This window comes from Sesamum indicum, linkage group LG12 (assembly GCF_026168435.1).
Source record: "Sesamum indicum cultivar Baizhima isolate 11 linkage group LG12, ASM2616843v1, whole genome shotgun sequence".
NCBI classification, from domain to species: domain Eukaryota; kingdom Viridiplantae; phylum Streptophyta; class Magnoliopsida; order Lamiales; family Pedaliaceae; genus Sesamum; species Sesamum indicum.
In genome coordinates this window covers 13040122-13057651 of record NC_142668.1, presented here as the reverse complement: position 1 = coordinate 13057651, position 17530 = coordinate 13040122, and the positions used below count along the sequence as shown (strand labels likewise).

The 17530-nt window shown below is 35.1% G+C and overlaps 3 protein-coding genes across 6 annotated transcripts; 2 read left to right on the top strand and 1 right to left on the bottom strand.

Annotated features, from left to right (window-relative positions):
* Positions 1 to 869: 869 nt before the first annotated feature.
* On the bottom strand, positions 870 to 6885 carry LOC105174865 (uncharacterized). Of its 3 annotated transcripts, XM_088876358.1 has the most exons (5): positions 6736 to 6885; positions 6267 to 6317; positions 3104 to 5528; positions 2533 to 2760; positions 870 to 1464 (listed from the first exon to the last, which is right to left on the bottom strand). In XM_088876358.1, exons 3-5 carry the CDS (start codon positions 5524 to 5526, stop codon positions 1332 to 1334), a joined length of 2784 nt encoding a protein of 927 aa, XP_088732484.1. In that variant the 5' UTR covers positions 5527 to 5528; positions 6267 to 6317; positions 6736 to 6885; the 3' UTR covers positions 870 to 1331. The 3 variants fall into 3 exon arrangements, 2 of the variants coding, with proteins under 2 accessions (XP_088732484.1, XP_011095397.1); XM_011097095.3 differs by lacking the exon at positions 6267 to 6317; XR_016063107.1 differs by lacking the exon at positions 6267 to 6317 and having other exon boundaries at positions 1326 to 1464; positions 3132 to 5528.
* A 3960-nt stretch (positions 6886 to 10845) lies between these two features.
* LOC105174864 (NEP1-interacting protein-like 1) lies at positions 10846 to 13308 on the top strand. The gene is made up of 5 exons (XM_011097094.3): positions 10846 to 11133; positions 11442 to 11593; positions 12057 to 12140; positions 12273 to 12437; positions 12904 to 13308. The coding sequence occupies exons 1-5, from the start codon at positions 10986 to 10988 to the stop codon at positions 13024 to 13026; spliced, it is 672 nt and encodes a 223-aa protein (XP_011095396.1). The 5' UTR covers positions 10846 to 10985; the 3' UTR covers positions 13027 to 13308.
* A 918-nt stretch (positions 13309 to 14226) lies between these two features.
* On the top strand, positions 14227 to 17507 carry LOC105175148 (reactive Intermediate Deaminase A, chloroplastic). Of its 2 annotated transcripts, none has more exons than XM_088876387.1 (6): positions 14227 to 14456; positions 14818 to 14933; positions 15060 to 15104; positions 15982 to 16055; positions 16192 to 16241; positions 17081 to 17205. In XM_088876387.1, the coding sequence occupies exons 1-6, from the start codon at positions 14279 to 14281 to the stop codon at positions 17107 to 17109; spliced, it is 492 nt and encodes a 163-aa protein (XP_088732513.1). In that variant the 5' UTR covers positions 14227 to 14278; the 3' UTR covers positions 17110 to 17205. The 2 variants fall into 2 exon arrangements, with proteins under 2 accessions (XP_088732513.1, XP_088732512.1); XM_088876386.1 differs by having other exon boundaries at positions 14228 to 14456; positions 17136 to 17507.
* The last annotated feature ends 23 nt before the right edge of the window (positions 17508 to 17530 follow it).

Sequence of the window (17530 nt, the reverse complement as noted above, 5' to 3'; positions counted from 1 at the left end):
CATGGTGTATATATGTATATTAATACACAAAACTAAAGGTATCCTTTACTCATAAATGGACGTTTTATGACATATTAATATTAATTTTTTTTACAATAACGATAATATTTTAAATTAATTTTTTGTCTGTCTTTAATTTTTCAATATTATATGTTGATTTATATACTTTTTTTTATTCTTAATATATTTTAAAATATAAATTATTATTTATTATATCCATACAAAAAAAGCAACATGCCGTCTAATTATAATTAAAATAAAAAATGGAACGTATCTTAAAATAAAAAATTCAATCCGTTGTTGGGGGCGGCAAAACAGAAATTTCCAACAGAAAAACACGGAAAGCCTGCTTCTGCTACCTCTTTCATCTTTTGCCGTGTAGAGAAAGAAGGATTCCATCTCTCACCATCCTACATCACATTCAGTTTTTATCCTGTATAGCTTTTTCTTCTTTTTTAAAGAGTATAATTTGTAGGCCCAATATTTTTCAGGAATAATTACATTTACATTTAATAATCTATGATCTGATTATAAAATTCATTCTTATTCTTTAAAAATTACATGTACATCTACAAAGACAACATCAATATCATTTATACAAATTCTTCATTTTCTAAAAAATTATACACACATTCCCAAAAATATTAGCATAATCACATAAATTATACTTATTTTTCTACTGTCAAGGTAATTTATGTAATTAAACAAAAATAATTTATGTAAACAGATCATAAATCAAGAGGTATAAATATAATTACTCTTATTTTTAAGGTTGTGAATTCGAATTTTGAAAAGGTAGTTGGTGGTTTATTATTATAATAGTAACTAATAATTGATTGCAAAGAGATAAGAGATAGAGAGAAGCATAATTGAGTAAGTAATGAGGGCTATTGGGTTCTTAGCACAGGACTGACATAATAAGATGGGTGTAAGAAGATCTGTACTTGAATTTTCCATGAGAATTGGGAATTTACAGATAAGGACACGTTGTCTGCATTAATGTTGTCATTGTTATTGGGGGCGTAGACTCCTTCCTATCCATAGTTCCGGCAACTGCAACTAGGACAAAAACAGCAGCAAATGTCTAAACCGAATACGCGGTTTTGAGTAGTCACGGCCACGTTTCTTTCACGAGTGTTACGTGCACACATTAACCATATTCTCCAGGTGCTTTCCAGGAACAAAATCATCTACCAAACGTTATGCCTAATGCTTAAATTCATCGGTGTCCTACTCATTATCTGAAAAATGAATATCTTAAAGACAAACAAAATTGAGTGGCAGGACTAACAAGATCAGTCTTGATATCCAATCCGCCTTGCCTTATCTCTTCAATGAGATTTTGATTTCTCCACAAGGACGATCCGACCGTCCCATTCCGTCTTGTCCAGGGCTCTGATTGCGGCATCTGCTTGCTCATCTCTTTCCAGTGTTAAAAACCCGAATCCACGAGAATCTCCAGACCTATCATGTAGAAAAAGGATACTGAGATTGCAAGTATAGCGCCTGCTAGTTCCCTTTATTTGGCGAGTTCCAGTTTTCGTTTTTTCACAAAATTCTCATTATGAATTCAGACAGTCGATAAAGAAGGTAGGGGCATGAAGAATATAAAATATTACATTATCATGGGAGGGAAATGGGAATGGCAGCTTTTAAGATTTATAATTCATAAAATTCTAAACAGAATGTAAGAATACATAGAAAAATGAGAGAAAGAACAACAGAATAGGGGAATTCATGAACTAGACAGAGTTGCTGACAGAAGGATGTCCAGGTTTTGGGGAATAAAAGATTGACGGAAAGGCTGGCAGCTGATGTTAACACAACTGGCATCACTTTCCTTATAATAACTAGAGAATCTATTATTGCTGTCTAATTCATAAATTATCTGCAAAATAACCCAGCTCCGTAGCAAATTCCTATTCTATCTTCAGCTAAGGGACCACTAATTTCAGAGCAGATCATGGAATAAGCTGTCGTTGGTGGCAAATAACTTTCTAGATGAACTTTACTCACAAGAGAGAATACCATATAATGCATTTCCTGAATCTTTGATTACAATTTTAGCGAAGACTACTTCCCTAAAACAACGGCTTAATTTACAAAGAGAAAAGTTGGCAATTATTATTCATAATTATCCATTGCCCTAAGATAATCTATATTCTGCATGACTGCAAACTAGAATTTTATTTTCAAAGAGAAATGGTACTGAGAATCAGGATAGAAAGATTTGCTTTAGGACTTTCAAAATATTGAAAAGCAAGAAGTTTAAGGTCAATTTCAATAGCCATATTTACTTCAAGAATAGTCACGCGAGATGGTGTTTTGTCAACGCCAGAGGTTGAATTACTTAAGGCAAGTCATTTCAGTATAAGGGGCCACATGACTCATTTTTCCTGTATACTATATATAAGATGAAAGAAACAGATTGCCTTCGAGTTTTACATGAATCTAAAATACTAAGAAAATCAAAGTAGAGCTTATAACCATTGATAAAGAAAGACAAGGAACTATATTATTGATGTGAAGTACCTCTTGTCACGAACTATACGAACATCTCGCACACGTCCGAATCTGGAAAACTTCCTCTCCAGATCTCTTTCAGTAGTTATAAAACTGAACCCAGCAACAAATAGACCTCTACCGGGTTTACCCAATCCAGTGCTCCTGTCATGAGGTGGTGACCAGTGAGTTCTTCTAGGTGTACTACGAAGAGAATGATAACTTTGAGGAGATCTGTGCCTTGGAGAGTGCCTTTTCCTGAAGTAACAAATGTAAACCAATGATCATCATTATGAATGCAAGAGAACGTAGAATGTCTAACTTTTGAAGTTACTGTCCCCTGAATAATGAATTAGAACTGAATTCATTTCATTACAGTGCTTTTTTCCTACCCTCATCAGAAGAGGGCATGATTTCAGATGCTAGTAACTCTGTAACATACAGGCAAAATGAAAAATCAAGATGAGGAGATAGAAACTTCTGGCACATTCGAGCATCAGAAAATTGATAGAAATGGAAACAAAAACTTATTTGTACAGTCAAGAATTGGATACTAAGAGAGAAATATGGAATTTCCATAATTTCAGAAAAGAAAGACAACCTTGGAAACTTGCCAATGTCTCTTCTACCTGGGGACTTTGACAGAGATCTTTTTGGAATATCTACTTTGGATTCCCTAGAGAAATCCTTTCTTCTGATATGTAATGGCGATATTGACCTCCCTCGATGCCCATGATTATGGTGTGTGCAATGATTTCTGTGTAATTCAGGGGCACCTTTTGCCGAAGAACTATTTATAGGCCTTTGCCTTGAACTCCAAGGAGAAGCAGAATGCATAGGTTCAGCAGGATTTATTGAACAAAGACCAAGATTCTGCCTTTCGGCTGACTCATATGGTTGCAAAAGGGATTCGTGTTGCGCGGAAACGTTTTGACTGCTGGAAGGGTGGTGTGCACGCTTTGACCTCTTGTTATCTCCAGTACATGGAGACCTTGATTGGGACCTCTTTCTTTTATATGTCTCAACTGATCCAGGCCTGTTGCTGCGCAATCTTGAAGAAGATGATTGTCCGTGATCTCCTTGCAGCGCAGATTCCTTTTGCCTGCTGTGCAACCTTCCTGTAGAACTATCAGCATGAAACAATGATGTCTTGCAATGGTCTCCATTATGAGGTGACATTGATAGCACTCCGAAAGAGGTAGATTTATCGTCCAGTTCGTGCTTCTGCTTTCCTGATCTTGACAAAGATGACAGTTGCACTGAACCCTGCAAAGCAAAGAGTTTCTTTCTCTGAGACAGCTGCTCAGTTTGAGCTGTATCGCGTGGCCTCTTGTGATGGTATCTAGTATGTGGAGACCTTGATCGAGAACCATTTCGATGAGGCATCAGTGAAGATATATTTTTCTGCTCAACTGATCTAGAAGATGGGAATTGTGTGTCACCTTCTCCAGAAGAAGATACCTTATGACTTCTTGAACACCGGTCTACAGAAAGAGATGCGTCAAGTAAATCCTTGTGGCCGCCTCCAATATATAGTGACCTTGAACTGGACCTCCTATGATTAGACCTCCTTGCTGATCCAGGCTTCTGCCTACATAATCTAGACAAAGATGACGGCAGCACCACCACACCTCCTTGTGAAGCAGACGAGTTCTGACTTTTGAGAGGCTGGTCTTGAGGAGTTGGGGACCTTGATGCATGCTTCTGCTCAGATGATTTTGAAGAAGATAATGGTTGCACAAGACCTTCATGTGGAGGACATAACTTTTCACTTCTGATAGAGTGGCTCATAGAAGGACCTAAGTCATGTGACCTCTTCTTGCAACCCTTACTATGTCGGGACGACCTAGAGTAGGACCTGTTTCTATAATCTGCCTTATGCACGCAAGAGGATTTCTGTCTCCTAATAGATGACTGAAGCATTTCCCCGTTCACCCGGTAATGACCACTTGGTGATGTTATAACATGCTCTGCAGGAGAATTCTCAATGTGCTGAGACATAAGCTCCATTCCATGAGAAGAAGCCAAGTTCAACGGCTCAGCTTGGGGAGGATCTATCTGATTAGGTACTATAGTACTAGGAGTCTGCTTATTCGTGGGACTGGAAATCTGCTGATTTGACTTAGCTGGATAACCAGGTTGTATATCATGAATGTCGGTCGATTGGTAGGAACTACCAGATACATTTGGTGAACCTAATGTTTCTATATTTTTAGTGGGTGCATTATCTGGTTCTGGAGAACTGCCATGATTTTTTTTATCAAAATGTGATGGTGCTAAATATTTGCATCCACGTGAAGAATTAATCAATTCATGTACCTTATGACTATTAGTTTCAGGATCTCTCAAAGGGGAAACAGGAGAAATGCACAACTTCTCTGTATGGTGCATTGGAACTCCCTCATCTGTATCTCTAGACACACATCCTGACTGAGCCGATTCATTTTGCACTGCCTCCACATATGTATGTTCACCTATTTCAGCATTTGCTGGAGAGGCTGGCTTATCCAATATGTATTGCTGCATGTCGTGGTCCTGCACTGAGACAGGTTCCAGCTGATGATAGTCCGAATCATCATTCTGCTTTTCATGGAGAATAGGCTCTGGATCCATCTCAAAAATTGAATCATGAAAATAGCTGCTAGACGGTCTATCATAATCATCATGGTGAAGGTTTTCATTGTATTGAGTATGGAACTTCCCCCTATCACCTACACTATCTCTTTTATCCAAAGTGTCATGGTGGAACCCACTTTCAAGATAGGAACGGACTTTTTCTGAAGGAGATCCAGGAACATCATAATGTCTAAGCGTAGAAGAAAGTGATGGGACTTCTGGTTTCTCTTTCTCACTCAAATCAAGATGAGATTTATCATTTACACCCGAGTCACTATAAACGTCATCGTCAACAATATCTTTGTTTACTATGAAGCCGACATCTAGATCATCTGGAAGTGCAGAGTCATCATCCTTCAGAAAGTCATTTATGGTATCATATCCATTCCCAGGAGAACCAACATCCATCCCTGCATTTAGATGATAAATCAAGCATATTCTTGAAAACTTTCCCAATTGAAATGCAAGCACCTCAAGTACTAACAAAATGTAAAACTGAAGCTGTAAGCATGTTAATTCAACGAACATGCTGTCCTGGACGTGTAAGATGTATCTTATGCCTTCCTAAATTTTCTTCAAACAATAGCAACAATAAATCTATCAAAATACTTGGATACTTCTACTGGATAAGCGGTAAACCATTAACTCTTCCCATTAACAACTAAATGAAACCTTTAAATTTTACAAGATTAAGAACAATTTAATCTTTGTAGTTTATATGTCTCTGCCTTTTCTTAAAGCCTTTTCTTAAGGCAGATGCACACAACAGACTCTGCCTTAAAGCAAAACATCACATACGTCAAAACAAAGCAACCAATAACAAGCCTGTATGTGAATATCAGTAACAAAGAACTGTACATCTGTGTAACATTGTGGCATTAGATGCATGTTCAAGCCTCATCTATGTGACTAACTATTGTTACTATAAATTTTAGCATCTCTAGGAGGAAAAACAGCATTTAAGTGAAGGATATGGCTGATTTTCCTACTGAAATTTCACCTGGAAACCAATTCTCATCCAAATTCTTTAGTATTACAAGGGAGTCAACCTACTCAAGCTTACAAGGATTGAGACATGTATATGCACAATAAATCCTAATACATTATGTTCTGGTAAGCAAAACTGTGCAGTTGCAATCTAATTTCACCTTTCCGGCCGATTTCACTCAAGCTCCTTATCTTTATTACTTTTCAGAAGCCTACTTGATCACCACAAATACATACAGTTAGTTACAATTATAGTGACACAAATTTCAGATTCCGAAAAAACAAAATACAGAAAAAAGCTCAGCAAAAATCAGATTCTTCTTATAATAACCTAAATATAATTCCTTCATCAGTGACAACTCAGGAATCCGAGCCGACATACAACTCCATCTCACCATTCCTCATTACCAATTCTCCGATTCTTCTGAGAGTTCATCGTCATGCACGGTGAAATTTTGTTTCATGCAATGCTAAGGAAAGTAATTTCTGAAAAATTATCGCCATGCAAGATGCAATATACAATCGCAATCCATTAAATATGGGAATCGGGATCTGGGTAAAGCAGCAATTACAAAGGTCTAACCAATAAGGAAACAATCCAATTCAAGTACAGTAAAATAAACACAGTACCTTCGTTTATATGTGAAAATTGTTATCTTGCAACAAGGAATTTCTTCCAGGTCGTTAATGGCGGAAATTGATACTATTTTAATTAAATATTATTATAGTGATAAATGCACCTGTTTTCAGTGTTCGTCTTTTGTTAAGTTGGATCTGAGAAAATTATGCATGCAATTACAGAATAAGTTTTCGCGTCCACTTCTGGTATTTCACAAGCAGCAGTCAATTGCATTCACGCGCAATTGGCGCGTGGTTGTAAACTCTTTTAAATCCTCACGTTTGAGACCCGACCCAAGTCCATTTTAGATTTGAAAATTCCCAAATTCTCTGTGCTATTTGTCATATATGATACATTATTTTTTTTAGTAAATTGCATAAAATCTCGGTGTTTTAAAATTTTAGTTAAAAATTATCTTGTGTTAAAAAAATAAATAAAAAAAATTAATACTTTAAAATTATACACGCTCTCTCCTTCTGTTAATTAGAATTAATAGCATTAAAATTTTCATTAAATTGCTAATTGTAATGATAGTCTTTGATTTTAATAATAAAAAAATAAACGAAATTATATAATACAAATATATAGAGAGAGAGCCGCCGCCGCAACATCACTTCTATGGTGGGGCGATGTGCATCGCCGCTTAAAGTATTGTGGTGGAGATGCATTACCACCCACCGCCTAAACCTCGCAATGCTGCACAAAGTCGCTCCTGCAGAAGGGGGTGACCAATCACCCCTTCAGAGGCGTTGCACCCCATTTGGGCGGTCGTTGTTGCCCAAATCTAGAACGACGTCACCTTCAGTCACATTATTCGACCATCATCATCTCCCAGATCCACCAGGGTAATGAGTGACGGGTGACCGCAGTCAATGGCTGTTGGGGATGAGGGGAAGCGAGAAAGGTGGAAAGTAGATGTTATTTTATTTTTTTAGAAAAATAAAGTAGAAATATTATTTTTTTTTCCAAACAAAAAATAACAAAATGCATATTGTCATTGTAATCTAAACATTATTTATTTTGAATAATATAATTTATGAATAAATATAGTTTATTAAAATGTATTTAAACTAAATAATAATATATAATTGAAATAATTATTTTACGTCTATATTTACATAAATATCTAAATTTAAAAAGTTGAAATAATTGATTTATATTTATAATTCATATAAATTTTTAAAATTCAAAAAAGATTATATACATTTAGGTGTTTTGAAATTTATTTAATATGTTCCATAAATAATATAATTTATTAAAATATATGTAAATTAATTAATAATATATAATCTATTAAAATCTATTTAAAGGACAAAAAAAGGGGTGAAAATAGATATTTGCACACCTGGAGTGACTCTAAAAAAGGCCAAAAATAAAGTTTACTCGCATAATACACGAATGTCAAAAACTCTCCATTAGCTTCCAATCGAGAGGAGCTTTTTTGTTGTGTTTAAATAACACAAGAGATATTTTATTTATAAAATTAACGCAATGGAATTGCATGCTATTTCACCAAGACACAGAGGATGTTATACAATTTACCCTCTTAATTATTAATAATTATATCGATCAACATTTCAATTTTTTTTAAAAAAAAAATTGTAAAGTTAGCTATGCATGTTGGGAAGTGGCTACCGTGGTCTTATAACTCTGAAGGTTTAATTTAGGGCAATTATTGTCCTTTTCACCTGGATAATGATAGGAGAAATTGGGATATTTTGTGAGAATTTGGGATTTTATATGCAATACTTAGTGTAATTTCAAGAAATGGCAATATAATTTTATCTCTATTTCTTATTAGAAGAAAATGATGTAACTATATCTATTCTATTAATTTATTTTATATATATATATATATATATATTGCATCTTTTTCAACAACCCTCGCAATAGAGAAATACTAAAGAAAGCATAAAAAGTCTTAATTGCACAATAAATGTGAGGAAAAAATGGTACCAAGGCCTTAGCAGCTAAGCAATGTGCTGATTTCCTAGTCAGCAACCCACAGAGAAACAGTAGTGTTTCCAGGCTGCGGCACCTGGTTTTCCCGAATTTAATGTTCCAAAGACTCAACATAACTATGAGTTAGGTATTTAATTGAATTAATTAGTGAGTAAATCACAATAAATTTTTTTATTTAAAATTAACGATCATTTAATGATTAAAATTTATAATAATCCCAATCTAATCATGTAAATTTACATTATAAATAATATTATTGTATTGTATAATTAATTATATATATTTTTTATATTATACATTATATAACTTGTAAAAGAAGTGAAAGGTGATGGGCGTAGCAATTCAGTACTTTCTACTATAGTAAAATATTTAATTTTAAATTTTTTGTGACTTACTTTTTTTTTTTTTTTTTTCTTGTTATATTATAAGTAAGCAGTGATGACATCTGACTAAATCAGTTAGAAATATTGTATTTACACCACGTGTGTCGGTTAAATTGCACACCTAGTTTACTATTTATAAAAATTAAAGTCTAATCACATAAAAATCAACACACAAATCAAAATAGACGTTTAAACATTTTGACAATAATTCGAACCCATATTGTGGGTATGATATTATTCGACTATTCGATTACAAACCAATGCATAATCTTAACCTACTTTGTGAGAAAATACTACTCATCCAGTTTAGATGGTAGTCAAGGTGACAACATCAGTATTAATATATAATATGCATATATACACATTGATGTGCTAAAATTATTGATTTACTGTACAATAAAAAAAATAGTTTTCCAATAATTTTCTTAATTATGTTCCAAGAAAAATTGTTTTAAGGGATGATTGCATTCTCCTTTCTTGAGGTACGGTGTAATTATATTTAAATTTTTTGTAATTTGAAAAATTACATTTAGTATTTTTTAAGTTTGTTTTCATCTAACAACTAAGTCATTCTATTAGTCAAAATTTACTGAACCTACTGATATTAACTAAAAGAATTGAATGAAAATTGATATTTATCCTTAATTGATTTGTTAATGATTTATTGCAGGTCAAACAATTTTTTTCGTCTAAACTACTCTTATAATAGTGAATATATACCTCTTCACATGTATTAACGCGTGAAAACGTATAAAGGTAATTTGGTAATACAAGAGCCTTATCTGACCTACAATAAATCAGTAATAAGTTAATTTGGGATAAATATAGAATTTTTTTATTGTTTTGTTAATATCAACAAATTCGGTAAATTTTAACTAACGGATGGACTTATTTGTTAGACGTAATCAAATTTAAGAGGTGTTGGATTTAATTTTTTAAACTATAGCAAATCTAAGTGTAATTACACTAAACCTTGGAGAGGAGAGTGTCTTATTCCTTGTTTAAATTCAACTACTAAAATTTCTATAAATCACCATAAATTTCTTTTTCTTTGAGATAATTACACTTCCCTCCACTGAGGGTTGATGTAATTACATGTAGACCCTTTGCGATTTGAGAAATTACATCTAACACTCCTAAAGTTTATTTTTGTCTAACAAATAAGTCCATTAGTTTGTCAAAATTCACTGTACTTAATTATATTAATAAAAAAATAAAATAAAAAATTGATATTAGTCATCAATTGATTTATTATTGACTTATTATATATCAAATAAATTTTTTCGGACTAAACTACCCTTATATGGTGAAGATATACCTGCTTATATAAATTAACGCATGAAGACGTATGAGAAAATTTGATCTTAAAAAGATTTATTTAACATGCAACAAGAAATCGAGGACAAATATAGATTTTTTTTTTGTATTTTTTGTTAATATCAGCAAATTCGATGAATTTTGACTGATGGATGAATTTATTTGCCAGATAAAAACAAATCTCAAAAGTATTAGATATAATTTTTCAAATTATAAAAAATTTATGTATAATTACATCAAATATCAGATAGGGAGAGGTGCAATTATCATTTTATTTTTTCTTCTCTAAACTCGCTATAAAAAAGAATTTAAAAGTAGCGTCGTAGAAAGCGTTTGTTTGACAAAAAACGTTTGTAATGGGAGCCAATCGAAGTTCGACAAAGAGGAGTGCATGCAGCGGCACGTGTGCGGTACCTCTTGAGCTCCCACTATCCTTCACTCTTCTTTTTTTCTCTTCTACTCCTATAAATGCTCACAAAATTTTGTGTATATTTTTAAGCACTGGTTTATGTAGAGCTATCTGATTCGTTGAGAGCGTCTTTTCCGCCATTAGAGTCTGCATTCGTACGCGCACAACAATCCCTTAAATTTTCGCAGAGATGTTGATCTGTTGTCGAGTAACCAAGATGTGGGCTTCCACCATTTCGTCTTGGGTTTGCAGAGAACTCAGCGGTTCTCAATCTGGGTTCCTCCTCGGGCTGCTCAAGAAATTTGCTGTAGCTCTACTTACTTGCGTTTTTGCTTTAGGTACGTCGTTTTACGGAGCCCACGGCCGCGGTTTTGCTGCTAGAGTGGGTGATTCCCCCCTTTTACAGGCACACACTCACTCGCTCACGCACGAACATCCCACTAGTGTGTGCGGTGTGGATGGATATGCACACCACCCGCTTGATGAATTTCTCTGTCCTGTGATCAAATTAGTGACTAGCTTTCATGTGTTGGGACCCTTTTGTTTCAATGATTTTCATCATATGTGCTAATTTCTCACTTCAATTCAAGCAGTTTTTACATTTTTCCATTTCTTTCTGGACTGTACTTGTTGGTTTTTAATGTAGGTGGGGCTACCGTAGGAGTGATTAGCGGAGCAATCAAAGGGCAGACCACGGAAACCGGTCTTCTGCGAGGGTTTGGTGTTGGGGCAGTGGCTGGGGCCGTTACAGGCGTCCAATTGATGGAACTCATTTTAAACGGAGAGCCATTTTCCAAGGTCGTAGACATACTTGCATATAATTCAACACATTGGTCCCAGATTTGAATACTAGTATGTCACGGTCATTATTAAAAACACCACCGGCATTCTGCAGTTTTGTGGATAAATATGTAGTATAGCATTCTACCTCCATGAAATCTCTCCCCAATTAAAGACTCCAGGAAAGAGGACTGCGCCCATCACTTGAGTTATAATCATGTTACTGTGAAAAAACTGTGATTAACACGGATTTGATGCATTTGCCAAGAATCTTGATTTTATATGAATTCTTATACTTGCATCATCGAAACCCGTCAATTTTTTGGTAGACATTGTCTGTAGGAACTTATGAGGGTAGGGATGTGTCAATCTCTTGTCTAAGTGATTGTCTAATTAGAAACATGTGAATCGATCTGCATAGGTAGAGAGTTCATTCATATGACCCAAAACCATTTGTTTTAACAGGAGGATCTTTTTTCAGGTTGCATTAATATGTAGTTTGGTAAATGGGAAGATATTTATGGAATGGGTGAGCCCTGCAGTGTTAAAGGCTTACCAATGGCAGGTTAGTGATTAATTAATTCCGGTGACTTTATTAGCTGGATGACTTAAGTTTTCAACATTTTAGTTTGGCAGCTGAGCGATTGAACCAACTTTCTTCTGAATTAGGTGATGATATAATCTATTTTTGTATCAGATTAGCACTGTGGAAACAGGTTTGAGGGAGATTTCTGATATTTTTGAGGTCAATACCATGAGGGGATTATCTCACGAAACAATCCAGGGGTTGCCAACTTTTGAGTTTTCCAGAGCAGAGACTGCTCTGTCATGTTCTGATACATGTTGCACCATTTGCTTACAGGTATATCTCTTGTTAGCATTGAGTTTGGTCTGTTAGAAGCAATATTCAAATCAATACTGAAAACTTTAATAAAGATTGCGCGATATGATTTACATTTTGAAATTGACTCTTACTTAAAGCACAAGAGTAAACAATGGATATAATAACCATTAGTTCTTCCAACTCAATTAAAAGATTCGCAAGAATTTGAACAAAGACTGAGGACTTGTCGACCTGTAGTCCTTGTGGAGGAGATTAATGAGATCGCCGTGGTTAAGGGCTGTGTCTGAGTTTGTACCCCTCATGCTTGAAGCCCGTCTACGGATATCATGGCTCAACCATAGCCATTAATCAAAATGCCCACATCTACCTAACCATCTTCCAAGCACAACATAGAAGTTAATGTTAAAAGAGTTCTGTCTCGTATCACAATTGTGTCATTATACTTCCATCTTTATTAATGCATTTCACTCTCTTATCATGCTAGGACTTCAAGAATGGAGAATGTACAAGGTTACTGCCAAGTTGTCGGCATTTCTTCCACCTGCACTGCATAGATGAATGGCTTACCCGGCAAGCTAGCTGCCCAATATGCAGAAAGGATGTCTAATGGCAATCAGAAGAAGAAAAAAGTGGAAAACATCCCAGTCCTAAGCCAACATTATAAGAGCATAATATAGACAAAATTGGCGGAGGCATTGGCAATTCATGAACGTGACAGCTTTGGAGTTTTAAGCTATCCTAGTTATGGTTCCAAGCACAATTTGCCATCTCTTAGTATGGATGAATGAACTTGTAACAGCTTATATATGTGTCCATAAAGAAAGGAGAGCTTTGTTGTATATGAAAGATATCAAATTTATCTATGCATTTGATGAGTATATTTCTTACATGTTTGGGATTCCATGTAATTAGTGTTTGTTGTTAAGCACCAACCCCATATTAATTTTCAGACCATTACCTTTTTGGTAGTGATGATTGAGGCAGGATGATGAAATGGTTTACTTAATGTCTAAGGAAACTATGCTCCATCATCTATTCTTGCAATCCCAACTTTTATCTCTCTCTTTTATGGCTGTGGTAGCCGGTAGGTGGTAGGTAATTAAATGCGGACAACACCCTTAAGTTTTTTCTTTTTTCTTTTCTTTTTTTATTAGAGATAGTTGCCATTTTGGTCCTGAAAATAGACATTTATGTAGTTTTGGTTTTTAAATAATTTAAAGTTGCCATTTTAGTTCTCAAATTGTGATTTGTTTTTTAGTCTTTCCTTAATAAAAGCGCTAAAAGTTTACAGATGTTTCATTTAATAGCATTTTTTATTATGTTATGGTATTTTTTAAACTTTGGCCCAATGTACTTATTTCTCAGCTTAAAGAGGGAAATAAGAAAAATGAATTTAAGCAATATATATTTGTATAATCTTAAACGAATATTGTTAGTAATCTATTTTGTATATATTATAATGCCTGCAACATATTTTAACGCAAAAAATAACAAACATATTGGAAAATAGACATTTTTGAATTTATTAAATATTGATATAATTGAAATTAAACTTAAACTTAAAAAAACTATTCAATATAGATATTTTTAATTAATTAAGCATCAATATAATTAAAATAAAAATAAAAATTGGAAAAATGATAGAATTGAGTTCATTGAACCAAAATTTGGAAAATATTTAATTTAGGCGCAATTAATAAGGCCCAATTCTCACTTTTGAAAGCCCAATAACTGGAGTGGCGACATGGCGTGTCCAGGCCCAATATCTGGGACTCTGGTAAGCTGGTTCAGTGATATGAGTAGGTACCAGCTATTGCGCTCATGAAAGCATTCGCCAAAAGAAAGACTGAGAAAGACAAATGGCGTGGTGCACGGCGAGGACCTTCCATTTGCCGGCTACCGACATGGCCGAACTCCGCTCCCCGGCGCCATCAGCAGTGGGCTACGGCCGCACATCCTTCCCAGGCGCCAACTTCCGCCGCTCAGCTCGATTACCGCCGTTCGCTTCTTTGAAAATCTCTGGTGATGCAGCAGCCGGTAAGTCCTCTACCCCACCATCCACACTAGCACAAGCTCGCGGAGAGATTTCGGAAGCAATTTTTGTGTTCCTATTTCAGTCTTCTTGATTGGTTGGTTGAGTGGGAAACGTCTCGGTTATTCCGTCTGAAAAATGCTCATTAAAGAATTGTACTTTATGAATTATATCCATTGTGCTTATTCTATTATTTGATAAAAGAGCTCTGCTCGTCCGAGAAATTTTCATTTTTTGTTATATGTTTCTGTGGATTAGATCTTACTTTGGACTCTTTGCGCGTCTATTATTCTTTTCCCCATACTACTTATGACTGTACGGTGATGCATAATGCTCGCAGTTGTCGCAATGTGCTATTGAACCTAGGTATAAAGGAAGCAGTTCAGACACAAAAGGCACCAGCAGCATTGGGGCCATATTCGCAAGCCATAAAAGCAAATAATATGATTTTTTTGTCTGGGGTTCTTGGACTTGTCCCTGAGGTTTGTCGTGTGATATTAGTAGATCATATAATTTAAAATGGAGATTTCATCTTTTGCATGTGTGCCTCATGCATGTGTGAATGTATGTGATGGTAGTAGTGACTCTATTTCTTGTCCAAAATGCAGACTGGCAAGTTTGTGTCAGATGGTGTCGAGGGTCAAACAGAGCAGGTATTCCATCATATCTCGGCATTCTTGTTGATATCTTTTCAGAAAGAATTTGTTAAAGATAATGGAGTTGGCAGGCAAAGGGATCCATATGACAAAACATCTATAGTGGACCATAGTGCTAATTGAACTTTTGAAGGAGAAAGAGATTGCAAGTTTACCATTTTACTGAAAAGGAAGAGTGGAAGACTTATTAATATTGTACTGCTTAACTCTGTCTTCTCTGCTTTGTAATTAACTCAAGAATCCATTAGTATTGGATTTGACTGCCATGTGAATGAAAGAATATATACATTTCTCTCATTATTCATATTACAGACTATTAGTTTCTTTGTACAAACAGAAGATTCGGCTGAAGAAAGAAAGGGGCGATAGGAGTACCAAAATTGCTTGTTTTGTGTTAATGCATTCATGAGTCAATCTTTTGAGTGGATCTGTCATCTAGTATGCAATTCTTGACCTAAAATATTATCAAGATGAGTTGAAAGCTTCCTTTATAAATCTTATTTGAGCAATGTCAGCCTCATCAGCTTGTCTCAAGGACTTATTTGTCAATGCACTCTTGGTGGATAAGATTCTAGTGAAAAAGGTGGTTGATATATGTGTTTAGAAGCATTTAAGGCAAGTTAATGTTGCTCAATAGAGAAATGTCTCTCAGCAAATTCTACCTGCCTGTTATTACACTGATATAGGTTTCGTTCAATGAGAAGAGGTCATAAGCTCCTAATATCTCTTCTTTTGAGCTTATGCGACCTACTCTTAAAGTTATTTCCAAGCACCAGCAACATCTTATAAGGTGTTCTTACCAGAAAATAAGCACCTCTTATTTACGTTGTAGGAGGGAAGACTTACATAGTTGTGCCCATGCATGATTTATTAGGTACTCAAGAATATTGGGGAGATACTTAAAGCAAGTGGTGCCAGCTATTCCTCGGTTGTCAAGACAACAATCATGTAGGGAATCCTTACATTTCTCTCCAAATCTGGGGCACATGCATCACCACAACCCACAAAATTACCTACTGAATAAGTATTTTACCGCTTGCACTATTTCTCAATTTTCATGAGATCCTTCTCTGTTTCTTTACAGGTTGGCTGATCTGAATGACTTCAAGAAAGTGAATGAGATCTATGCTAAATGTAAGTTCTCACAATTGTCTTAACTTGGTGTTGAGACTCTGAACATCCTCTTATATGTTTCTTTTTGGCCATTGTTTCACTATATGTCACTACGTTATGTCCAATTCCAAAGAATATATGAAGTCAGTGAATCCTTGCTTATTCTCTGTCCATGAACTGCATGAGACCTTTATGAGGATTATGTGTAATTTGCTCTCTATTTATTAATCTCAATAGCCAGATTTACTCCTTTCTAATGTTCATGTAAATTAGTGAAAAGTTTGTGCACAGTTTAAAAGAAGTCAGTTTATTTTGATTCATTCTATGGTTAAGGCAATTGTTCATTGTCGTGTTATTTACGGCTTCTATATAATATGCTTGTGAGCATGAGGCTCAACTCAGGTCAACTTACTCATGAAATTAACATATTTTTGGCTGCCTGAACAAATTTCTTATTCAGGATGTGGAAGGACAAGAATGTTAGGTGTTTTGAGTTGAATATATAAAGCTACATAATGGCTGCATAAGTATGGTTCAAAGATGCTTTTATGACTTTACAGAAAACTCCGGTCAATTAGATTTTGTTAGTCCCTTTCTCCCATACTTGAAAATCTGTAGGAAGGTCTTTTCACGGTAATTGAATTGGTACAATTCTTAATATTTATAATATTTTGGCTTTCGGTCCTAAGCATGAGTCCATGATGATGGTTAACATTGTCAATAATAAATAAGGTGTTGTAAGCTAGACGATTTTGATTTTATGTGAAATTTGCCTTGTCCAAGTTTATGAATAGTCAAGTATAGTATATGTCTTGTCCATTGAATCTTTGATCTCTTCACATCAATTTTCTTCTGTGCAGATTCATGGGGTCCTTGCTGTATTTTTTGAAGTTTACGTAGTTGTTTGTGCTGCAGATTTTCCAGCACCTGCACCAGCTCGTTCGACATACCAGGTTGCAGCACTGCCCATGAATGCAAGAATTGAGGTTGAATGCATAGCTGTGCTACAGTAGCTCCTAATGATTCTCGAGCCCAACTTTGACAAAGGTTTAACTGATTAAACTTCAGCAACTATGGTGTAGTCTCCCGAGTTCTGCGCATGAGGAATCTAAATTAAACCTTTCAAAGAAAGAGTTACACCTGCTGGAACTCTTGTTTTCCTCCTTTTTTTCTATTACATTCTTCTTTTAGTAATCCCCCTTTGTGTTGCTTTTCCTGTTCCTGTCATCGACATCTTGAGCATTTAAGAGCTTACAATCCCTTAATAAAATATGACAATTTTCTTAATTCACATGGGTAAATCTGATCAA

What these genes read in the sequence shown, in the direction of transcription:
- LOC105175148 (XM_088876386.1), top strand. Translation starts at nt 14,279, where the DNA reads ATGGCGTGGTGCACGGCGAGGACCTTCCATTTGCCGGCTACCGACATG. An exon ending in TTCTTGGACTTGTCCCTGAG is followed by an intron (nt 14,934 to 15,059) that starts GTTTGTCGTGTG and finishes TCCAAAATGCAG; the next exon opens with ACTGGCAAGTTTGTGTCAGA. An exon ending in TCGAGGGTCAAACAGAGCAG is followed by an intron (nt 15,105 to 15,981) that starts GTATTCCATCAT and finishes ATGATTTATTAG; the next exon opens with GTACTCAAGAATATTGGGGA.
- LOC105174864 (XM_011097094.3), top strand. Translation starts at nt 10,986, where the DNA reads ATGTTGATCTGTTGTCGAGTAACCAAGATGTGGGCTTCCACCATTTCG. An exon ending in ACGGAGAGCCATTTTCCAAG is followed by an intron (nt 11,594 to 12,056) that starts GTCGTAGACATA and finishes ATCTTTTTTCAG; the next exon opens with GTTGCATTAATATGTAGTTT. An exon ending in TAAAGGCTTACCAATGGCAG is followed by an intron (nt 12,141 to 12,272) that starts GTTAGTGATTAA and finishes TTTTTGTATCAG; the next exon opens with ATTAGCACTGTGGAAACAGG.
- LOC105174865 (XM_088876358.1), bottom strand. Translation starts at nt 5,526, where the DNA reads ATGGATGTTGGTTCTCCTGGGAATGGATATGATACCATAAATGACTTT. An exon ending in GACATTGGCAAGTTTCCAAG is followed by an intron (nt 2,761 to 3,103) that starts GTTGTCTTTCTT and finishes TTGTTACTTCAG; the next exon opens with GAAAAGGCACTCTCCAAGGC. An exon ending in CGTATAGTTCGTGACAAGAG is followed by an intron (nt 1,465 to 2,532) that starts GTACTTCACATC and finishes TCTACATGATAG; the next exon opens with GTCTGGAGATTCTCGTGGAT.